The sequence below is a fragment of the Chanos chanos genome, chromosome 7 (genome assembly GCF_902362185.1).
Source record: "Chanos chanos chromosome 7, fChaCha1.1, whole genome shotgun sequence".
Taxonomy (NCBI): domain Eukaryota; kingdom Metazoa; phylum Chordata; class Actinopteri; order Gonorynchiformes; family Chanidae; genus Chanos; species Chanos chanos.
Window position 1 is genome coordinate 31,022,014 of NC_044501.1, and position 25,765 is coordinate 31,047,778.

The 25,765-nt window shown below is 38.1% G+C and overlaps 1 protein-coding gene, 1 pseudogene and 1 gene segment (V, D, J or C); 1 reads left to right on the top strand and 2 right to left on the bottom strand.

Annotated features, from left to right (window-relative positions):
* The first annotated feature begins 961 nt into the window (after window positions 1-961).
* On the top strand, window positions 962-6,917 carry LOC115816215 (interferon-induced GTP-binding protein Mx2-like; annotated as a pseudogene).
* A 4,339-nt stretch (window positions 6,918-11,256) lies between these two features.
* LOC115816216 (Ig kappa chain V region K29-213-like) lies at window positions 11,257-16,777 on the bottom strand. The segment is given in 4 exon segments: window positions 11,257-11,267; window positions 11,558-11,908; window positions 12,635-12,865; window positions 16,771-16,777. Coding segments are annotated over 4 exon segments (600 nt in total).
* A 3,457-nt stretch (window positions 16,778-20,234) lies between these two features.
* LOC115816217 (signal-regulatory protein beta-2-like) lies at window positions 20,235-25,033 on the bottom strand. Its single transcript, XM_030779181.1, has 4 exons — window positions 24,919-25,033; window positions 21,644-21,877; window positions 20,535-20,870; window positions 20,235-20,245 (listed from the first exon to the last, which is right to left on the bottom strand). Exons 1-4 carry the CDS (start codon window positions 25,031-25,033, stop codon window positions 20,235-20,237), a joined length of 696 nt encoding a protein of 231 aa, XP_030635041.1.
* Between the last annotated feature and the right edge of the window lie 732 nt (window positions 25,034-25,765).

Consider the following 25,765-nt stretch of genomic DNA (forward strand, 5'->3'; position numbering starts at 1 on the left):
AATTCATTAGGTGCCATGCAATCCCCTTGTCTAGACATAAGGTAACGTTCAATGGCCTTAAGCCCTTCTGTATGGTCAATATTTGTATAAAGACACTTGACATCCATGGTTGCGAATGAAGCATCTCCAATATTTTTCAGAGCAATTAACTTCTTTAGCATGTCTGTAGTATCCTGTACAAAAAATGGGAGCATAGAAACATAAGGGTTGACAAAAAAATCAGTAAACTTTGAAAGTGGCTCAGAAGACATGCCAATACCACTGATTATGGGGCGGCTTCATGGATTATGTGGATCTTTATGTATCTTGGGAAACATGTAGAAGGTTGCTAAACACAGGTCAGTAGGACATAGATATTCAAACTCCTTATTAGTAATCCATTTATAAGTTTTAGCTTTGATGAGAAGCTCCTTCAACTCTTTTTTCATTGTGTCCAAAGGATTAGTGGTTAGGCGTATGTAGAAACTGCTATCACTTAGTTGGCTTGGGCTGCAGCCACATATTTTTATCTGGTCCAAACGACATTACAACTGCCTTTGTCTCCAAGTTTCATAATCAGTTCTTCATTGTAATGCTTCATTCTGCTTTTTAGTTAAATTGGAGTGAGTAGAAAAATCTTGTTCAAAGATCAGATCGATCTAATTAGAAAACTAACTAGAAAACTGTGAAAGCTGTCAAGCAGGTGTTATTGCTCACTGGGAAAAATATAAATTTTGGTTTGAAGGGGGTACAGGAAGGTTTCTCAGAGGTCCCTGAATCTGAAGACATTGTCACTATTTGTGATGCATTTTGATTATACCATGTCATAGGATGTAAAATCCGATAAAATTTAATAGATAATAGAATATAATATAAGAAATCCCCCTTAGTGTGGAATTTATTGGCATTGTAAGTTGGAACAAACAAAAGTCCCAAGAGAATTTGTGATCATGAAGATGATTTTCATATTCAGTCTATAGAAATGGCAAAAAGGTAAAGGAAAGGAGGTATAAGGCCCATGTGGTCACGGAGGCCCAACATAGGGCCAAACAATGTAAGTGGGAAGACCTGTTCATCAAACAACAAAGACCACAGAGGAACTATCAGATCTATTTCACTACACGATTCAGTAAACAAGTCATCAGAATTGAGACAAATTTCTAATTTTTTCCCCCCAAAATCATTATTATTGTTTTTCACTTTAATTTATAGGTTGCAATTTCACAATAGGAGTTTGCATGTTCTCCACATGTCTGCGTGGGTTTCCTCTGGGAGCTCTGGTTTCCTCCCACAGTCCAAAGACATGCAAGTCAGGCGAATTGGAGATGCTAAATTCCCCTAGGTGTGAATGTGTGTGTGAGTGTGTTTTTCTGTGTGTCTGCCCTGTGATGGACTGGTGACCTGTTCAGGGTATTTCCCCGCCTTTTGCCCAATGAGCACTGGGATGGACTACAGCACTACTCGTGACCCTAATTAGGATAAGCGGCTTAGAAAATGAATGAATGGATGATTTCCACAGTAATGGTAGAAAAGGTTCTGACACAATTTATCTTGGTTTCATTTTTTTACATCACAAAAACCTACCATTTTAACAGGGGTGTGTAGACTTTTTATATCCACTGTACATATAAAAAATTGGTGGAAGGCTCAGTGTAGACCTTGTTATTTGTCATGTTAAATTGAGAAACCCAGAATTGTGATTTCCTATTAACTGTTTTTGCTTTTAAAAGAAAAATGGAGGGAGTGTTCCTTAGTCACTTGGATGAAAAAGTGCGTCCATACATTGATCTGATCGATTCACTGAGGCTGATCGGCGTCGAGAGAGAGTTGAATCTGCCAATTATAGCTGTGATTGGAGACCAGAGTTCTGGGAAGAGCTCTGTGTTGGAAGCTCTTTCTGGGGTGGCACTACCTAGAGGAAGTGGTAGGGTGCTTTGTCTCATTTCTCTTCTCATATATGTCAAACAGATTAAGTACAATCTCCTCATTTCGCCTTAGCAAATGTATAATGCAAAGATCAAATTTAAGTCAGACAAATCTAAAAAAAAAAGGCCATTTTACTTTTAGTAGTTAAACTTTTGTGTGATAATAATATCCAACAATATTAGAGTACTGGGTCCCAAATTACATTAAAAATCCTACATAGTAAGGCTTTGTGCATTTGCATAATTGGTAGGCACAGTGCAATTATGTATGCATGTAGTCACTGTTACATTGTAGTAGGGTTGCTCGATTATGGCAAAAAACATAATCACGATTATTTAGGTCAACATTGAGATCATGATTATTTAACACGATTACTCATTGACTTTCAAAACATCACGCATTTATTGAACTTAAAAAAAAAACCTTTTTAACAGTGGATTTTCTTGAACTATAAATACAATTCAACTGAATAGCAAAATAAACGAGATTGGATGCTGCTGCCTATGAGTCGAAGCGTACACTGTCATACATTAAATTACAGAAAGTTCACATTAAAATAACGATAGAAAGTACAGTTCAGTACATACACAAGCCAGTGACACAGCCGCTTATTATGACTATCAAGACATGTATTATAGGTTATATATGTATCATTATACGCCTGGCAGCGCAATCACTTTGTATGCAAGAGACATGAGATACTTGCTGCGCACGGGAAGTTGTTGCATTCGCCACGTCCGGTTACGTCTGCTACATCCCATTCTCCGATTGGGATTTCTGAACACTATTTTAACCTTATGGGACCATGGACAAATATGTGGCCAGACGTTATGCGACACATGACTGTATATACATTTAAATAAATGATGCGGTACAATAATCGTTTTATTTCGATTATCTTGTTTTCATAATCATTGGAAGCCAAAATTGTGATTGAAAATAAAATTCAGTTAATTGCACAGCCCTACATTGTAGTCAAATGCACCTCTGCAGTCACAGCAGTAAACATTCTAATAACAGTCAGTGAATTTTAATAACTGTATTATGCACTCCCCCATCCTCAGGTATTGTAACCAGGTGCCCACTGGAACTCAAACTATGCAAACTGAAGGGTGGAATCCATTGGAAGGCTGTCATAGCTTACAGAGACAAGTCTATCAAATTTGTTGACCCATCTTTGATTGAGGAAAAAGTGAACACTGGTAAATTAAACTCTTAATCTCTTGCTATTCTCTTTGTTTACAAAGCAACAGTAAGAACAGGCAACACACTCTGTGAACTTCAGAGACCGCTGCCTGCCAGCCACTCTTACTAGGCATACACAGAGTGCAAAGTACTAAACATACCTTCAGTAATTCCTCTGAGATGGCATCTGTGTCCGCCAAAGCATAGCTCTCCCTCATCATAAAAAACATAATTTTCTCAAAAATAATGTCTCAACTCACCTGTAGCTTTCCTCTTTAATTCAACAGCTCAGAATGAGCTTGCAGGAGAAGGTGTTGGAATCTGTAATGAACTGATCAGTTTGGAAATCATGTCACCAGAAGTGTCTGACCTCACACTCATTGATTTGCCTGGAATTGCCAGGGTGCCTGTCAAAGGCCAACCAGATGATACTGGGGACCAAGTCAGTTTCAGAGAATGCATTTATTAGCTTGCTCATTCATTTATGTATTTTTTGAGCTTTTTATTCTCTACACTTGTTCAGTCATTAAAGGAAAGTGGAACTTCTAACTTGCTTATCTGCTAATGCTGTCATTTTAGATAAAAAAATTGATCTTGTCATTCACTGAAAAGAATGAAACCATCATCTTGGTAGTTGTTCCATGCAACGTTGACATAGCGACAACGGAAGCACTGAAAATGGCACAAGAAGTGGATCCTAAGGGCAAACGTACTCTTGGTAAAAGTTCTTTTTATGCATTTTTCAGGTAGCTTAGGAGAAAGTAAAATGCCATCTGTATTGATATAGTGCTTTAAAAAAGCGATGAAATTTTACAAAAAACTATATGTAAAACTTCATTTTGTACGACTTGACTTTTGATTTTGTTGTTGTTGCTGTTGTTGTTGTTTTCTTTTTTGGTCCAAACAGCTATTCTGACCAAGCCAGACCTGGTAGACAAGGGAACAGAAAAGAACATTTTGGAGATAGTTCACAATCAGGTTATACCTCTGAGTAAGGGTTACATCATTGTTAAATGTCGTGGGCAGAAGGAGATTGATGACAAAATGACTTTGACCGACGCCATGCAATCTGAGAGAGAATTCTTCAAGGACCATGAATACTTCAAGTAACTCCAAAAGAACAAATTTCCATGGCATATGTCTTTTTTAAAATATTAAAAGAGACACATTGTATTTGTTTGAGTAATTAGATGTATGTCAACATTTATTTCTGACAGAAGTCTGTTGCTTGAAGAGAAAGCCACTACTCAATGTCTTGCCAACAAGCTAACTCAAGAGCTGGTAGACCACATTAAAGTGAGTGCAACACTTCTTCCACCACCTGGTTCTGCAACAAGATCAGTAAGGAGACTTGAAACATAACATTTGAATAGAAACTGAAAACTATATCCAAGCCATTTTAAATCATTTATATTGCAATAATGATTCAGTCTGGACATTCAGAGAAAATATCTTATGAGACAAATGTGTCTATATCTTATCAACACTCGCTGTAGGAAAATCAAGCAGTTTTACTCTGTATATGCCCTATGGATTCTAACTGTGGAAATCATGTGCATTACAATGAGTATTACAGTAAGAGCACCATCCACTTTCAGTGTAATTACGTATGTGCATAAAAATGTCAGTGAAATATTTGAACACGAAACACAGAACGCTTAGGTATTGTCATTTCAGATGCATACACTAGCTCTTCTGAATTTATAAAGTTTGCTCCGCAGCTCTGACCATATGAATTTTGTTCTCTGGATAGAACTCGCTGCCACTGCTCTCAGAGCAGATTAAGAAGACGCTCTGGGACCTTAGAAGGGATCTTACTCAGTGTGAGGTTGGTCCACCTCTGGACCCTAAAAAGAGGAAAGTCTTCCTCATCGACGTAAGTGATCTCCACCTTATCTTAAACCCACAAATTCTTTTCTATATTTGCTGTTGTGTTTCCCTCATCACAAGACAGTTATACTGGTGTATGACGCTTTGGCTTTGCCTCATAACAGTTTATCATCTCAGTCTGCTTCTTCAGTAGAAGATCTTTAGCGGTTTGAAAACTTTCCTTTTTTTGGGTCAACCCTTTTCACTTAGACCTTAACCAGGTTCAATGACAAGATCAACCGTCTAGCATCAGGAGAGATGGTGACTGAGGAAAACCTGTTTGTTCTCCTGCGGTCTGAGTTTAAAAAGTGGATGGATCATCTTGATGGAACCAAAGCATTGTGTAAGTATACTTAGGCATATACTAAGAGAAACTGTTTTTTTGTTTCTTTTTTTACATTTACAATAAATGTTTTCCCAAATTGGACAAAATTGTTTTTTTGGGTGTTTTTGTTCCTTTTTTTACATTTACATTTACTCATACAGCAAATGCTTTTATTCAAAGTGACCCCCAATACAGCCAGAATACAAATGATAACAATGCAAGAATGTCGAAGGGAAATAAGACGGAGAACTACAAGTGGGTCAAAAACTCCCATTCTATTCTTTTGGTCAAATGTTAGTGTTATATTTTTGTTCATCAACTTTTCTAACCAGTTCGCAAGACTGTGCAGGATGTGGATAGAGAGTATGACCAAAAATACAGAGGAAGGGAATTGCCAGGGTTCTACAACTACAGTGTATTTGAGATGGTCTTGCAAAGACTGGTGATCGAACTCAGAGGCCCAGCTATTGACACACTGAAGATCATAAAAGGTAACTGCTCATAATCCCAACTAACACATTCATCAGTTTCTCTTTCTTTTTACAAAAATTGCACAAAGTAGATTTTCCTGCGATCCTGGTTTGAGAGCTTGATTTCTTAGCTGTGTGTGTGTGCGTGCATTTGTGTGTGTGTGTGTGCATGCGCGCGTGTGTGTTTGTGTGCGTGTGATTAATCTACAGACACCATCCAGAGACAGTTTACTCATGTATCCAAAACCTGTTTCCAAAACTACCCTTTCCTTCACTGTGTCATTCAGGTAATTACCTGAAAGTGTCAATCAAAATAGATTTCTTCCTGGGAACATTTGAACAAGTATCTTGTGTTGATATGATTTGCCATTTTTGCCTCTTCACAAAAAATGTTCAGAACAAGATAGAAAACATTCAGTCAAAGCAGGAAGCCAAAGTGGAGGAGAGAATCAAAGAGCAGCTGGAAATGGAACAACTTGTCTTCACCCAAGATAGCACCTACTTCAAAATCTTGAATGAGACTACCACTGTGGTGGGAGTTGGAAGACTGTTTGTTGGAAAAGAAGAAGTAGAAGAAGAAAAAGGTGAAAAGTCCCAAGAGACCAACGGGAAAGGCTGTGACAACAGGACCAGTTACCCTGACATGCTAAAGGCCTATTATGCGGTAGGCTTTTAGCTGGTTTTCTTTTTTCTTTTTTTGATCCACAAGATAAGATTTCTCACACTAATTAGATTTTAAAAACTGGAGTAACCCACTTGGTGTTTAGTGAACATGGCATCAAAATCTGCCGAAATGCCCAGATAAGAAACTTGCATATATGACTGTCTGTGAAACCTGTTCATAAATTTCACAATCTCCTTTGGAAGTCCCTCTGTGAATCTATTAAGACTGTACTTGTGAATGGTGCTGTTATGCCTATCTCCTCATTCATTCTCAGATTGTGGTCCAGCGGCTGGCAGACCAGGTGCCAATGCTGATTTGTTACTTCATGCTAAAGGAGTCAGCTTGACTTCTCTGTAGCGATATCCTGGGTTTGGTGGATGGTGCAAACGTGGATGAGATCCTCTGGGAAGAGTCCGATATTAGCAGACAAGGCAAAGACATGCAGAACCTAATGGACTGCCTGAGCAGGGCTCAGGAAAAGCTCAGCAGCTTCATCTGAGCGAATGCTGAGAGGAGAGCATCTGTCTGCACATAAGAGCAAATATCAGGAAGGATCCACTTTCTCAAACTTCATCAGCACATTAAAAACGTTGTTATCGACCTCGTGTCAAGAACTAAAGGCTGTAGTCTGCCAGTGGTTTATGAGCATAGAAGTGTGGCAAAAAAATATTGCTCTGCTTTATGACTTTTAGAGGAAAAAATGTGTCTCATGATTATTGTCATGATGAAGTATTAATATTAAATAGACCTGTGCTTGCTTAATTACTATATGCTGCAAAATGTGTCTGTGTCCTAGAACAGAGAGCATTTATCATGTAGAAGACAAGGCCTCTGAGTGAACTGTGTCTGTACCACTCAGGGAGTGAACACCCTTGAAAGTTTGTCTCGCTGTATGAGAGGCTCTACACTCCTTAACCTCAGTGAGAACTGTGCTTCTTCTCCGTTGCTGCATGAAATAAAGATTGATTCATTACATGTGGAGTTTGTTGTCTGTAAGATTTGTCTGCAACTCTCCACGAGGAGACTCCAAATTTCCCTCACAGAAGCCACTGACAATCAAGATGGATCTGCTGCATGTCTCTATAGGAATTTCTCAGTTCTCACATGAGTTTCCTATGCCACTAGACTGCATTCCACATCATTAAAATGTTCATTAAAATGACTTGACAGTATCACACTATCACTGCCCTTACTGTGTCTTGGCTAAAGAAAAAAAAATTAAGAGGTTTATTAAAGAGGTTTATTACTTACACAATCTAGAAGAAAATAACAGCATCTGAAGCAAACATAACCTGGGGGGAATGTTACAGCCCTTTTTATAGTAGAGAACCAGGCGCGATCGAGCATTTCCATTGGCTGGATGTACAGCAATTCACCTGAACTAAAGACAAAGCAGAGCACTCATAGTGTATGGAAAAGAGCTGAGAATCACTCAAAAGAAAGAAAGAAAGAGAGAAAGTAATATTCTTATTTCCCCTTAGCTCCGCAAAAAAAACCTCAGACACTGGATTAAGCCCAGCTTCAGCAATACAATATTACACAAAACCATTACAAGATGACACATTAATTTGTGAGTTATGCAGTGTTTCACTATACACCTTTCTACAATTGTCTGGAGCTGTATCACTTTTGATTATTAAACATCTTCATTCTATGAGTGAACATTCTCCAGATTCATCATATTTGACTGTCATTGGCAAATGGCACGTACACTTGTATCATCTCTAACAATGCAAAGGGATGTTTTTGGTTTTTTTGGATGAAAGAATGAATGAATGACCGCATGTTCTATGATACAATGCTACCATCAACTGGACAAGGAGTATCAGTGCATTTTGTAGTGAAAGTGAAACTCCTTCTCTCGTCTGCAGTGTGGCGCAGTCTATGATCATGGGTGGGACAGATCACTTTTTTCCAGCTCAAAACCCAGGCAGCACATTTCTTACTCAGCTCATCTTTGACGTGTTTTGGTGGGTCATTCCTCAGTTTTTCCTTTAACATCAGTTACAATATTTTGATTTTTCCTAAGTGTGCAACCTATCCATTTCTATTGACCTCTTTCTAAATTAGATGAATATTATATTATTATCTCTTCTTGTATTGTTATTCATTCCTAATCCTGGTATCCCAAATTCCTGGTATTGAGCACAGGCATCTGTGGACAAACATCCAGAACAGGTTTGTAATGTCTTTTGTGACTAGACAGATTTCAGTGCCATAGAGTAGAGCTAATTTTACTCAGCTGTTAAATAGTTCCATCATGGTTTTTATGCTCAGTATCCTAGACCTGCACACAGGTCTTAGAAAGAGCAAAGCTCCTAAATGAGTGGAAACTACACACCCAATGAAAATCAGGGAACAGACATCCCGTAACACTGTGTGGTCCCATTTGATGAGTTTTGGCACATTCAAATGAATTTCTGAGCTGTTATTTTCTTTGGAAAGGCCAGCAGGTCTTGCACTGAAGTTGATAACTGGTCTTTCATTACCACAAACTAGTGTCAGAATGAACAGAAAGCTTGTGCATGAGCTGAGATCAAATTGCTTAGATTGTGTAGTTGTGATAAAAGGGATCCCAGGATTTCTCAGCTATTGTCCATGATTCTCTCATATAAGTGAGAAAAAATACAGGAGACAAAGGACACCCTTGGAAGACTTAGATGCTCACCATTATGAATGATTCCGATCTTTTAGTTGTTCCATGGCAGCCTCAAAAGGGTTGGCATAGACAGGGCCTTTGTAAAAAAAAAAAAAAAAATAATTAATTTGTAGATAAATGAGAACAACAGGTTGAAATTTTTTTATTAGCTTACAAATCACTTACCAATGATTGCCAACTTTACCAGACGAAAAGGAAGTATTTCTAAGGGTAAAAGCACTGCAACGTCACACTGTCCCCAAGTTGAGCTCTCCTTACATGAACTGGCTGATAGATTTCACCAAGTTGCATTGCATCTGAGACATGGGAAGGGATACATGGTTTTGCATATATTTTGGTGTCATAGATGCCATATAAACACAAACATATAAGGTCTTGAGAATGTATTTCTGCATATATATATATATATACATACATACATATACACATGTTATGACTGTGGTGTTGGGGTGTGTTTACCGCCCTCCCCAGTGCTCATAATTGCCATGAGTGGTTAATTGTTAACCGGAACCGGCTGTTTTAAAAGACCTGGGGAGACCTATAGATGGAGCCAGTGCACAAGACGGCAGTGTGAACGCTTTGGCTGTGTGTGTGTGTGTGTGTGTGTGTGTGTGTGTGTGTGTATGCGCATTGTAACTCTGTGATCTCTACAGTGATCTCTCTCTCTGTGTATTTTATTGTCTGATATATTTATATGCACACACATTGATATAAATAATCACACATCAGTGTGTGTGTGTGTGTGTGTGTCTGTTTCTGTAGGTTGTACTTACAGACTTTACTGAGCCAGAGCAAACACAGACAGAGTCGAATCATGGTCACTGCAACTCTGTCCTCTCCGTTGTGTCAGAGGTCTGGTAAATAACGCTCCAGTGGGGACGAGAGGTGAAACGAGAGCCCCAGTGGAAAATAAAATGTGTTCTATATTTTTCTTTGACACACTTAGTTAAGTTATGTGATTGGTTGTAAGGACAGGAAGTGAGGACAGCCAGCCCAAAACTGGTCTCACTACCCATCTAGCATTCAAATAACATGGCCACCACAAGATTATGAAAAATGTTCAGTTTATTAATGTGGTTGATAGTGGTGAACACTTCTGAGCAATTACAGTTACAAAGAAGGGATTCTCACAAAAACTGAACCAGCTTGGGGCGGCACGGTGGAGCAGTGGGTAGCACTGTCGCCTCAGAGCAAAGGGATCCCATGACCGATTCCCAGCCAGACGGCCAGAGCTTGCATGTTCTCCCTGCGTCTGGGTTTCTTCCAGGAGCTCTGGTTTCCCACACTCCAAAGACGTGCAGGTTAGATGAATTGGAGACACTAAATTGCCATTCGGTGTGTGTTTGTCTGTGTGTCTGCCCTGCGATGGACTGAGAGTACTCTTCGACAAGCTCCAACATGTGGTATTTGTAAAGTGTGCATGAAAGCAGCAGAGGTGCATCAATGCAAGAGGAAGTTGTTTTTGAAGTGGGTTAGCCTCCTTCTTAATAGACCAGGCCAGAGCAGAAAACTTCTTCATCTCTCTGTTCTCTTTTCATTTTGTTTCCTCTCTCATTTTTTTCAGTGAATCTCACAGTTGTATACCTCTCTGTGTCATCATCAGTCTGCTAGAACAATGATACAAAAACCAGAATTAATGCATTTTGGTGCAACTTAATTTACTTTAAAACCTACAATTTATAACTGTATACCATTTGAAGGTAGAAAAAAGATCATTTTGTTCATTGTAAGTATAATTGTGATGAAACATTTAGAATAATTTGATAAAAAAGGTGATTTTTGCTAACCTGCTGTGCAGGTACACTGAAATGACCGGCAGAATTGTTTTGTTGTCTGTTTCCTGGTAGAAGAAATTTCATTATTAGCTTTTTTTTCATATCTGTGTCAGTTCTGTGACATTCAGGAATTTAATCTAAGGGATTTTATTTCTTTTGGAAAAATAGTGCAAAAAATTGCAAAATTAGTATAATTAGAGGGTGAAATTCTAAGACAGCTCTTAATGGACATGGTGTTTCAAGCTAAACATCATGAAACATGTAAATAAATGCTTATGTACATTATTAGGGATTCAAGAGGCCTTTCATGTAGAGTGGAAGATGCTTCTAGAACATTTATGTCATAATGTTATATGTTGCCATGATCACAAATAATGTCTTTACCCCTGCGGTTGTCATGACGTCTAAGCCTTAGCTGAACACAAAGGATGAGAGTGATTGTGATGTTTATGATTAGTCCACCTGCCAGGCTGTACACAAGCAGATCTCGATGTGTATTTAGACTCCTTGAATCATCTAAAATTTGGAAAAACATTAATGAAATGAATTTATCTTAATGAATTGAATTTGTTGTTTGTACATTATGTAGAACTGAGGAGAAACATTCATAAGGAATATTGTAGCAAATATTTCATGACACATTTGAGATGTTTTTATTCAACAATAGTCCAAATAAAGAATAGAGACTTAATATTGACATCTTACCATGAAAGAGTAGTTGTGTTCCATTCCCATACAATATCTGTCCACATGTGGCTACGGCACAGTAATAAGTTCCAGCATCAGAAGAACTGATGTTCCTCTTGGGGAGGTGATAGACACAGCTCTGTGTAGGAGAACTAGCCTCAGACCTCTTCTCACACTGATCACTCCTGTCTCCATGGGTGTAAATGATTCCTGGATGGGATTCTCCTGAACCTTGTCTGAACCAGTACACACTGTGTTCTCCTGCACAGATCTCAGCTGGCACTGTGCACTGTAGAGTAACGTTCTCCCCCGTTTGAAGGAAAGTGGAGATGGGCAGCTGCTGAATAGCACTATCGCTGGATTTTGCACCTTGTACAGAGATTCAAAGTAAATAATAGATTTTAGCTGTCCTAAGATTTATAACTGCAACTTTTAAACTGTGCTGATACTCAGAGACAAGTTTAGTGAGACACAGTGTGTGCAAGTAAGAAACTCTCTCTGTGCAAACACAACAATATATGACTTATCTCCATGTTAGCAATTTATTATTCAAATCCACAACAAATGGAGGTTTACAAAGGCATTTTAGACTGTGATTAGACTAAGAATCCAATGAATAGTCAATACAATGACTAATACAGCTGATATAGAAGTGTGCAGTAAAGGCAAACTGATGAGAATTTGATAATTTATTATCAACACTAATCATTATATTATGAACATTAATTAAAGATTTTCGTTGGCATGAGATCGTGACATCATTAGAAATATCTCCAAATTCTGTTCATTGATGCAGAAACTATCATTTACTGATCAGTGAATAATAGAAACTACCACAGATCACAGACTGTTGAAAAAAAGTGAAAACTTAGACAACAGGAAGCTGTGTTGGAGGAAGACTGTTAAAAAAAAATTAAATGAAATGAAACAAAACAAAACACACTAACTGCATTATTCGTAAGCACAAAAACTATACTACACCTCACATGTATTCTAGAATGTTCCAAACAGTGGAGTCTGTTTTTGAACTCCCTCCAATTCTCTTTGTATAGTAAAAGTCTCATAGGTGGAAAAAACAAAAACAAAAATGTTTACCTTCAACAATTAAAACAGTGCCATCTCCAAATAATGGCTCAAAATTCAATATGACAACACAGTAATATGTCCCTGAGTCTGATGGTTCAGCCCTGAAGATATGCAGGTCAAAACTGTTGTGATCTCTTGATACATTGAAACGTCGATTAAAGCCGCTGTGAAAAGTTTGTACGCTATAGTACAACGAGGCAATGGGGATAAGTTTTTGTCCAACACTCTGTTTGTACCATCCTACAAAAGGTATATAATCCCTTGAGAAAAAACAATTTAATTTCACGTCCTGCTCAACCTCAGTAGTTTTCACGCGATCCTGTTGAATTGTAACAAATCTGTCTGCATCTGCAAAAAAAAGAAAAAAGAAAGAGAGACAGGAAGAAAGAAAGAAAGAAAGACAGGAAGAAAGAAAGAAAGAAAGAAACAAAGAAAGAAAAGTTGAGAGTTTTTAGCAAGAGTTACAATATTTTCATATCAAACATGCTGAGGTGCTTCTTAAACATTTAATATCCACATCCGTGTGTACTAATAATTCAAGCACTTTAAGCCTTATGTGAACTGTCATATAAAATGGACAAATGAAACAGTAAGTGTACTCACACAGTCTAGAGGAGAGCAACAAGATGAAACAGAGACTGTACATTGTTTCCTCACTACATATGAGGCAAGCATAACCTGGGGGGAATGTTACAGTCCTATTTATAGTAAAGAACCAGGCGTGATCGAGCATTTCCATTGGCTGGATGTACAGCAATTCAGCTGAACTAAAGACAAAGCATTGCGCTTAAATAATAATAATAATAATAATAATAATAATAATGATAATAATAATGCAAGTTTATTTAGAGCCCAATATCTCTATTTGTAGTATCAAAGGGATTTACACGTCCATAACAAAGTCATATCAAAATTATATTATCCAGAAACTACAGACAATAGATGCCTTTAAAGTTATGAAGAGAGTCTGCCTGTTGGAAAGGTTCGGTAGCCAGTGGACTTCTTTTTACCTCTTGGAATGACTAATTGTCCAGAATCTTGAGAGTGCAGGGTACGAGGGGAATTGCAGGGTGTAAGTAAGTCAGAAAAGTAGGCCAGCGCAAGTCGGAAGTCTATGCAGAATTTTTTATGTCAATAAGAGGACCTTAAAATCCGCCCTTGCGTGAATTGGGAGCCAATGAAGGGAAGCCAGGACAGGTGGAATATGGTCAAACATCTTAAAGTGTATAGAGATGAGCTGAGGGGCACTCAGGAGAAAGAAAGAAAACTCTTTCATCTTTTTTCACCTTAAATCTGAAGAGATGATTTGAATTTTAAAAAGAAATCGATCACTGGATCAAGCTCAACTTCAACAATATATCTTAACATTACACAAAACCATTACAAGATAACATGTGAATTTATGAGTCAGGCAGCATTTCACTGTACATCTTTCTACATTTGTTTGGAGCTGTATCACTTTTGATTATTAAACATTTTCATTCTACGAGTGAAAATTCTCCAGACTCATCATATTTGACTGTCATTGGCCAATGGCATTGTGAGAAATATTTTGACTGTATTAACCATGGATGATTGTTATTGACTGCCAGCTGTCGCCTTAGTCGTACTAATTACTGTCTAAACATTAATGTTCTGTTCTGTGTGTCATATCATTTTTGTAGTTGACACCCTAAGTGAGATTAAAACGTCACGGTGGAAAATAACAGAGAAAGGAAGTCGTGCACATGAAAGAAGTAGTGCAAGCAGAGACTGTTTCGACAGTCACCCCAAGTCGCCCCAGTCACCCCAAGTTTACGGTAGAGAAAGAAGCATCAAGGATGTTTGTGGTGAAGACAAGATAGGAGTTCTTGTAACAGATGTAGTGTAACTAGGAAAATGAGAATAATACTTAGAAGAGACCACCCCCATCCTATGTAATGTGTAAGTTGTTTATTCCTCTGTATAAATACTCAGTGTTTCTCTGTCTTCGGGGAGACTGTGCTTGAATTGACTGGAGTGCACTCTCCCTTGATCATGCTATTGGAATAAAAGGAATGATTAAGTCTCTGAGACTTAGCAAATCTCATTTAAATTATTAAAGTAAGTAAGGCGTTATGAATCATTCTTATATCATATTATTTTGATTAGAAGGGAAACGAAGCCACGTGAAGTTAAATTCAAAAGTAGAGTGACTGTTTATTATTGTCACAAAGGAAAAGTCTCCGTGGCCGTGTGGAGTCCATGCAACCGTCTACCTGGCAAGCGCGTCTGAAATCGATAAAAAGAGACTGGGTAAAAAAGGGGTTAGATATGTGCACATATATTTATATATACACGTCTCTTTATCGTCGTCCTGATGGCTGCTGCGGCTTCGTGGCTTGTCTTCTTCCTGCGCTGCTATCTCGGCTGACCCCCCCCTGCTGTTTTGTTATTCTTTATTTTGTCTAGTTGTGCTTTCATTTTCATCATCGTTGTGTTGTTTGCAATTTGCCCACTGGGTCAGCATCTACTGCACACCTGGCTGGCCAAGAGACTGTAAACAGTGATTTTGGGCGTTTGTGTACATAAATAAATGTAAATTAATATAAAACCACATGATAAAAGCACTGATTTGCAGTTGTCCGATTGATGGAGGTTAAAGTGTTAATTTGGATTTTGTAACCTTGCGGGTGACCGGTCGAGAAAAAGAAAAAAGGGGAATTTTGGTTTTTATGTTGTTCTCTATTGAGCACTTTGTGTGTCTGAATATTTGGTACATGTGAGAAAGAGAGAGAGAGAGAGAGAGAGAGAGCGAGAGAGGAGGCCCCACTGTGTGCTTGTGCCCTCTGAGGGCTTGTGTTCTCCGTATGTGTCTGTGTGTATAGTGCATGTGTGAGAGACATTTAGAGAGGAGGTCACTGAAAAAGCGCGGAGGAAAAGACTCCTGAGTGAGAAACAACAACAACAACAACAACAGCAAGGTTTATTTAGTGCCCAGTATTACTCTTTAGAGTCTCAAAGGGCTTTACATACCCACAACAAACAAAACAGGATGGTGCCCACTGACTTAATCCTCAGAGAGGGCATAAAAAAAAACTCCCAAAAAGCCTGGTGTAATAGGGACAAATTGGAAGAAATCTTGAAAAGGACCACAGAAAGAGGAGACCCCTTCTTGGGCAGCCAGGTGTGCAATAGGAGCCCACCCAGTGGGCAATTACAAGTAATACAATCATAATGCAAAAGAAAATACATTAGCAAAAAAAAATAGAGACAACAAGAGCAAGATGAGGGGGATGGCGATGACGAGCAGGCTGACAGGGAGGGGTACAGAGGACAGAGGGGGGCAGGGAACATCTGGGAGGAAAACAGCCACACACATACAAGACACTGATGCCTAGGCATAAGAGACACACACACACACACAGAAGACGAGGTGGAAAAGGAGACCTTAGGCGTAAGAGAGGCATGTAAAAAAAAAAATGATTTGTTTGATATTCTATATAGTATTTGTTTGATGATTTAATGTGATTATCAAAAATAAGTGAAATGTCTGGTTCACTCATACCTGTTCTCACCCGAGTCACATTATTGTAAGCGACCGTTACAACGATGTTTGTATTTGACTGAACCACCCCATTTAAGACGTTAGTCCCTGTGTGTTGTTATGTTTGTCATGGTTTCGACCATGTTTTCGTTATTTCCTTTTGTTTCTAGTGTTTTTCCCTCTTCCTCACGTCTCCTGTGCTCCACCTGGTGTTTATTGTCTCTGTATTGTGTGTGTGGCGCCTATCAGCCTGCAGATCTGCGCTTCATCTCCTCAACACTCCGACAATATTTCTAGCCCGGTTTTTTCACCCATTCACCACCAGTTCGTTGATTCAGCCTGTGTGGTTAGAGCTCGTTCCCTGGCCATTTGGAATTGTAAATTCAACTAGCTCCCTTCTGTTTGTTTGACAGAACTAATCCTTGTCTCCCTGTATCCAGGATCACCCTTCCTCGCCTGCCTCTTTGCCCTGCCTACCCATTGTCTGCCGGTCTCCTTTCCCGCTATGCTCACAGCCCGCCTTCGCTCACCTGCCCTGCCTGGTTTGACCCGCCGTCGGCTCCTTTACGCTCATTCCCTTTGCCGCTTCCTCCCTTTCACTCCATTCACAACATTTACAATAAACTGACTTTTAATTTACTTTCCATGTTGAGTCTGTGTTTTGCATCTGGGTCACTCTATTGATTGTAACAACGTTAAAGTTGGATTGATAAAAAAAAAGAAAAATTATTATTATTTTGGGATTATTATTTTCATTTTAATGGTGTTTTCTACACTATGTCCTCAAGTGATAAACCTCTGCTTATGAGGGTAATATTTGTGGTACGTTCCTAATTATAAAAGGGTGTGCACACTTATGCGAGCAGGTTATTGTACATTTTTTATTTTTCTTTTTTTTTCCCTAAAATCAATCTTATTGCTTTTCACTTTAATTTATAGGTTGCTATTTCACAATAAAGGATACAAAAGGTTCTGGCACAATTTATCTTGGTTTCATTTTTTTACACCACAAAAATCTACCATTTCAACAGGAGTGTGTCACCTTTTATATCAACTGTACTTATAAAAACTTGTGTCAGGCTCAATGTAGAACTTGTTATTTACACAAATTTGTCATGTTACATTGAGAAACTGAGAATTGTGATTTTGTATTAACTGGTTCCTATTAAGTGTTTTTTTTTCTGTTAAAACACAAATGGAGGGAGTGTTCCATAATCACTTAGATGAGAGAGTGCGTCCACATTAGGGGTGTGCGGAGAGCCCAGTATTTGTATTTGTATCTGTATTTCTATTTGAATAAAAGTGGAAATGGGTGTAACAATCCTGTTTTTGTTTTTATCACACTTCTAATTTTAGAATGTTAAAGTGTTAACAAGTGTTCTTCAATAAACTATTCCAATCATTTTGAACAATTAAATGCAATATTGGTTTATGGTTTTCATAAACCCAGTAATAAACATGTATAACCATAAACATCATTTAAAAGAAAATCATTTCATAAAACTAACATTCAGTTCCTAATCCGCACTCAAGCCAATAAACTAAACTCTAAACTGATAAATGCCTGTGTGAACATTGTGAACCCCGCCACCACCTGCTCCAATTGGAGGACACAACCGTGTGACACGCAGGCAGACTGAGTCGTGAGCACACCCTGTAGGTGAACTAGCTAGTAGCCTAACGACACTGCCACAACTAACATAGGCTAATTTCTTACATGGAGCATCTTGTGAAGTTATACTTTTGTAAAGGTTCCACAAATAATAAAATACTTAATCTTTTGGCACATCAGCACCACATTATCATAAGTATCAGGACTTTGAAAAGATTGTGCAAGAAACTGTGTCTATTCTGAAGGAAGAACCGTAATTTTACAGGGAAAAGAGTCATAATATTACAAGAATGGAAAAAAAACAATTAATTGGAAAAATTGCCAGTCAAAATGCTGGGTAATAGTGCTACTACAAATATTTGACAGAATTGAAGAATCGGCACTGCGAAGTCTTCTGGAGGAGAGAGTGATGCGGCTTATGCGCATTGCAAGCTGAAAAGACACATTTTGACATGTTAGATTTCAAGATGGCAGCAGGGGATCAAAACTGACCCAGAATCACTCCCCTCAATCCAGCTCTATTACCGCACACAATTTTGTCAAATTTTTCTCGCAAAAAATAGACTTAATCCATGGTGACACTCAAATTAGGGCCTGTTTACACCTTGCATTAAGATCCGATTTTGATGATCTGATCACAAGTGGACGGCTCTGAGTACGTCCGTTTACACCTGGCTTTAGAATCCGTGTCTCAAATGACCACTTGAGATGGGATCTCACTTCCCCGCTCTATATGCAAATAAACACGTAAATCATTTCCAACACGTTACCCCTTTCACTCAATTTCACTTTCGCTTTTTTTTTAATTAGAAATAGTGCTTATAACATGTGAGATGTCAGATGAATTTGGTGATCATTGATCGCTGTTTTGGGACATTAAGGCACGCCAAGCTGTTTCCATATAATGGGCATCAGTGGGGAGGAAAACACTTAACATGCCACGTGGCTGGTTCTTTTTCTTGTCTGCTATGAGGATTAAGTCAGGGGGTGCCGCCCTGCTCTGGCTGTTGTGATCCTGTGGGCATGTAAAGCCCTTTGAGACTGTAAACAGTGATATTGGGCTTTAAATAAACTTGAAACTTAAGTTATGTGATTGGTTGTAAGGACAGGAAGTGAGGACAACCAGCCCAAAACTGGTCTCTCTACCCACGTAGCATTCAGCAGGAAATAATATGGCCGCCACAAGATTATGAAAAATGTTTTATTAATGTGGTTGATAGTGGTGTACAGTTCTGAGCATTTATAGTTACAAAGAGGGGATTTTCACGGTGGCGCAGTGGGTAGCACCATCGCCTCATAGCAAGAAGGTCCCGGATTCGATTTCCAACCGAGCAGCCAGAGTCCCTTCTGTGTGGAGTTTGCATGTTCTCTCCATGTCTGTGTGGGTTTCCTCCAGGAGCTCCAGCTTCCTCCCAAAGACATGCAGGTTAGGTGAATTCGAGAAATTAAATTGTCCCTAGGTAGGAATGTGTGTGTGTGTTTGTCTTTGGGTCTACCCTGCGATGTACTGGCAACCTTTCCAGGGTGTTTCCCCGCCTTTCGCCCAGTGAACACTGGGATAGGTTCCTGCTCCTCCCACAACACTAATTAGGATAAACAGCTTTGAAAATGAGTGAATGAGAGTGAACCAGATTGTACATATCATGTGTAGACTCAGTGGTTATTCTGAAAGGGCATATGATCAAATTAGCATAAATAAGTTAAAATGTAAATCCTGAAACTACAACAAGCTCCAACATTATGAAATGTGTGGTATTTGAAAAGTGTGCATGAAAGCAGCAGAGGTGCATCGATGCAAGAGGAAGTTGTTTTTGAAGTGGTTCAGCCTCCATCTTAATAGACCAGGCCCTCATCTCTCTGTTCTCTCTTTGTTCTGTTTCCTCTCTCACTTTTTTCAGCGAATCTCACAGTTGTATACCTCACCGTGTCATCATCAGTCTGCTAGAAGAATGACACAAAAACTTGAATTAATGTATTTTGTTGTGACTTCATTTATTTTAAAACCTACTATTTACAATTGTATACCGTTTGAAGAGAGGTAGAAAAAAGATAATTTTGTTCATTTTAAATTTAGAATAATTCCGTAAATTGTTTTGCTAACCTGCTGTCTGTGTACACTGCAATGATGAACACAATTATTCTGTTGTTTGTTTCCCGTTACAAGAAGTTTCATTATTAGCTTTTTTCATATCTGCGTCAGTTCAAGACATGGGGGAATTTAATTGAACAGATTTCATTTAATTTGAGAAACAGCAAAGCAGTGCAAAATCAGTATAATCAGAGAATGAAACTACTCTTGACAGCTCTTAACAGACATAGTGCTTGATTCAGATAAACATCATGAAACATATACCAACTCTTATTATTAAGTTATTAGCGATTCAAGAGGCCTTTCATGTAGAATGGAACATGCTTCTAGAACATTCATGTCATAATGTTATATGTTGCCATGATCACAAATAATGTCTTTACCTCTGCAGTCGTCATGACGTCTAAGCCTTAGCTGAACACAGAGGATGAGAGTGATTGTGATGTTTAAGATTAGTCCACCTGCCAGGCTGTACACTAGCAGATCTTGATGTGTATTCAGACTCCTTGAATCATCTAAAATTTGGAAAAACATTAATGAAATGAATTTATCTTAATGAATTGAATTTGTTGTTTGTACATTATGTAGAACTGAGGAGAAACATTCATAAGGAATACTGTAGCAATATTTCGTGACACATTTCATATGTTTTTATTCAACAATAGTCCAAATAAAGAATGGAGACTTAATACTGACATCTTACCGTGAAAGAGTAGTTGTGTTCCATTCCCATACAATATCTGTCCACATGTGGCCACAGCACAGTAATAAGTTCCAGCATCAGAAGAACTGAGGTGATAGACACAGCTCTGTGTAGGAGAACCAGCCTCAGACCTCTTCTCACACTGATCACTCCTGTTTCCATGGGTGTAAATGATTCCTGGATGGGATTCTCCTGAACCTTGTCTGAACCAGTACACACTGTGTTCTCCTGCACAGATCTCAGCTGGCACTGTGCACTGTAGATTAACGTTCTCTCCCGTTTGAAGGAAAGTGGAGATGGGCAGCTGCTGAATAGCATTATCGCTGGATTTTGCACCTTATACAGAGATTTAATATAAATAATAGATTTTAGCTGTCCTAAGATTTATAACTGCAACTTTTAAACTGTGCTGATACTCAGAGACAAGTTTAGTGAGACACAGTGTGCGCAAGTAAGAAACTCTCTCTGTGCAAACACAACAATATGACTCATCTCCATGTTAGCAATTTATTTTTCAAATCCACAACAAATGGAGGTTTACAAAGGCATTTTAGACTGTGATTAGACTAAGAATCCAATGAATAGTTAATACAGTGACAAATACAACTGATATAGAAGTGTGCAGTAAAGGCAAACTGATGAGAACTTGTTAATTTATTATCAACACTAAGCATTATATTATGAACATTAATTAAAGCTTTTCATTGGCATGAGATCATGACATCATGTGAAATATCTCCAAATTCTGTTCATTGATGCAGAAACTATCATTTACTGATCAGTGGATAATAGAAACTACCACAGATCACAGACTGTTGATAGAAAGTGAAAACTTAGATAACAGGATGCTGTACTGTTAGAAAGCTGGGTCGGAGGAGGAATGTTAAAAAAAAAATGAAATGAAATGAAACAAAACAAAAAACACTAACTGCATTATTTGTGAGCACAAAACTATATTACACCTCCCAAGAATTCTAGGATGTACCAAACAGTGAAGTGGTATATATCACAACCTTTTCCACAGACACTATCTGTTTTTGAGCTCCCTCCCATTCTCTTTGTATAGTAAAAGTCTCATAGGTGGTAAAAACAAAAACAAAAATGCTTACCATCAACAATTAAAACAGTGCCATCTCCAAATAATGTCTTAAAATTAAATGTGACAACACAGTAATATGTCCCTGAGTCTGATGGTTCAGCCCTGAAGATATGCAGGTCAAAACTGTTGTGATCTCTTGATACATTGAAGCGTCGAGTAAAGCCGCTGTGAAAAGTTTGTATGCTATAGTACAACGAGGCAACAATGGGGATAGGTTTTTGTCCAACACTCTGTTTGTACCATCCTACAAAAGATATATAATCCCTTGAGAAATAACAGTTTAATTTCACATCCGACCCAACCTCAGCAGCTATCAAACTATGGCTCTGAAGTACAGCAAATTCGCCTGCATCTGCAAAACAAAAAAAAGGGGGAAAAAAATCTATAATAGAGTTGAGAGTTGTTGTATCAGCAAGAATTACAATATTTTCATATCAAACTTGCTGAGGTGCTTCTTAAATATTTAATATCCACATCCATGTGTACTAATAACCCAGGCACATTAAGCCTTATGTGAACTGTCATATAAAATGGACAAATGAAACAGTAAGTGTACTTACACAGTCTAGAGGAGAACAACAAGATGAAACAGAGACTGTACATTGTTTCCTCACTACATCTGAGGCAAGCATAACCTGGGGGAAACGTTACAGCCCTTTTTATAGTAGAGAACCAGGCGTGATCAAGCATTTCCATTGGCTGTATGTACAGCAATTCAGCTGAACTAAAGACAAAGCAGAGCGCTCATAGTGTATGCAAATGAGCTGAGAGTCACTCAAAAGAAAGAAAGAAAGAAAGAAAGCCCTTTATTCTTATTTCCCCTTAGATCTGCACAGATGATTTGAATAAAAAAAAATTAAAAAAAAAAAAACACTGGATCAAGCCAAGCCTCAACAATGTATCATAACATTATACAAAACCATTACAAGATAACATGTGAATTTGTGAGTCATGCAGTGAGTCACTACACATCTTTCTATATTTGCCTGGAGCTGTATCACTTTTGATTACTAAACCTCTTCACTGTATGAGCGAAAATTCTCCAGGCTAATCATATGTGACTGTCATTCGCAAATGGCATTGTGAGAAATATTTTGAATGTATTAACCAATGGATGATTGTTATTGACTGCAAGCTGTCGCCTTAGTCGTACTAATTACTGTCTAAACATTAGTGATCTGTTCTGTGTGTCATATCATTTTGTGGTTGACACCCTAAGTGCCATTAAAAGGTCACAGTGGAAAATAAGAGAGAAAGGAAGTCCTGCACATGAAGAATGTAGTGCAAGCAGTGACTTGGACACGTGCCAAACTCTTCTGACAGTCACCCCAAGTCGCCCCAGTCACCCCAAGGTTACGCTAGAGAAAGAACCGTCAAGGATGTTTGTGGTGAAGACAAGATAGGAGTTCTTGTAACAGGTGTAGCGTAACTAGGAAAATGAGAATAATACCTGGAAGAGACCACCCCCATCTTATGTAATGTGTAAGTTGTTTATTCCTCTGTATAAACACTCAGTGTTTCTCTGTTTTCGGGGAGACTGTGCTTGAATTGACTGGAGTGCACTCTCCCTTGATTATGCTATTGGAATAAAAGGAATGATTGATCATGCCTTAAGTTTGTTGTCTCTGAGACTTAGCAAATCTCTTATAGCAGACCTCACATTAATCTTACATTATGGTAACGAGGATGGACGAGGATAGAGTCTAACCACTCACTAAAGTCTTCTCCAGCACATCCCAAAGACTTGCAATGGGGTCAAGGTCAGGACTCTGTGGTGGCCAATTCATGTGTTAAATGACTCTTCATGCTCCCTGAACCACTCATTCACAATCTGAGCCCAATGAATCTTGGCATTGTCATCCTGGAATATTCCTGTGCCATCAGAGAAGAAAAAACAATTCTCTGATGGGATAACCTGGTCATTCAGTACATTCAGGTAATCAGCTGAGTTCATTTCATTGCCACATAATGTTGCTGAGCCTAGACCTGACCAACTGAAGTAACATAACACTGCCTCCAGAGGCTCCTGATCAAAATGGCGCCTTTCTTTTTTTGGCCAGGCAGTGTATGTGTACATATATCTATATGTATGTATGTATGTGTGTGTATATATATATGTGTGTCTATATATATATGTGTGTGTGTGTGTGTGTGTGTGTGTGTGTGTGTGTGTGAGTATATATATATGTGTATATATATATAAAATAATTTAAATTTGAATGAGGCACTAATTTGGACCTCACTAAGGGGTCATTATTTTCTTGGTATTGGGCCGGCAGGGTTCGCACTGATGTCATTTAGAACTTGACGTCTTTATTTTCGGCTGTTGTTGGCCACAGCCACGCCTTACAGAACACAGTTAACTTCCTCATGTCTTTCCCCACTCAGTGCAGACACACGAATCTGAATAGCAGACTGTTGCTATGAATAACAGAATGTTGCTATGGAACTATTTTTTTAGCAGAAGCAATAAAATAATTTTTAAATCAAAAGAATCATTTTTCTATCAAGATTTTGTGTCAAATTGATTGCTTTAAGTAGCCGCGTAATAAGCGAGATAGTGTACAGCTAGCTGTTCATTATAGCAAAATAAACCCCTGTAACTATACATCTTGTAACTAAACTGTGCACATCTGATAACTTTATACACCATGGTGAACTTGAACATGCTACAGGGCCTTTCTAGTAGGGGAGCGAAATTCAAAAGGGAACTGGTGAAGAGATGGCCCAAAACAGCTAGAGAAATAGTAAATAATCTTTTAACCAGCTCTTAACCGGCGGTATTCTTATAACTCAATGGCAAGTTCAAGCGTACACCAAACTACGGAGGAAGAGGTCTGCACAGTCTTTCACCAAGGCTTTAAACCAAGCGAACGTTTTCCTGCTCCTGTTTACAACCTGATGCGCTTCTCCAAATTGACTCGGCGAAATAGCATGCAGACTTCTCCCTCTGTAGTTTGGTGTGCACTGGAACTTGCCGTTTAGCCATTAGCACACAGTGTTCTGTCGCTCCTGTCGCATTTTGCAGCAAGGGTTTCTATGAAACCATCGCTTGATATGAGATTATTTACTATTTCTCTACCTCTTTGGGCCATCTCTTCGCAAATTCCCTGTCAAATTTAGCTCCCCTACTTAGAAGGTCCTAAAACCAAGAAAATAAGGACCCCTTAGTGAAGTCCAGATTATTGCATCATTCAAATTTAAATTATTTAATCTTTTTGCTTGATTATCTTTGATTGTACTGTGAAATTTTACTGATGATAATGTTAAACTTGTTTTGCTCACCACCAGCTGGGATGTATAAGACACGGGCGTGTCGATGATCGGCAGCGTGCCAGCGATTGATGGCAGTTCCCCGAATTAAAGCTTTTGTCCCTTTGTCTGGAACCACGGGACCCATCAGGTTGCTACAATATATTCAGAATTACATTTATGTATTTGGAATTACATTTATGTATTCAGAGTTATATTTATATATTCAGAATTACATTTATATATTCAGCTTTACATTCAAATATTCAGGAATTCTATTTATATATTTGGAATTCTATTTGTATATTCAGGAATTATATTTATATATTCAAAACTGTACTTATATATTCAGAATTACATTTATATATTCAGGAATTATATTTATCTATTCAAAACTGTACTTATATATTCAGAATTACATTTATATATTCAGAATTATATTTATATATTCAGAATTATATTTATATATTTGGAATTCTATTTGTATATTCAGGAATTATATTTATATATTCAAAACTGTACTTATATATTCAGAATTGCATTTATATATTCGGAATTACATTTATATGTTCAGAATTACATTTACATATTCAGTTTTACATTTATATTTTCAGAATTATATTTATATATTCAGAATTTCTTTTATATATTCAGGAAATATATTTATATATTCAGCTTTACATTTATATATTCAGCTTTATATTTATACATTTCCTGTTTATATGCAATAGGGAGGAGCCTTCCCCCTTAACAGTGTGTCTCTCGCAGATTCTTAATTAGCCCATTGAGTAGGGAAATGCCTATCCAATTACCCATTTTAACCTAAATCTATAAATAGCTGCACCGAGTTTTATCCGAGTTTTAGGAACACTCTTTGGGT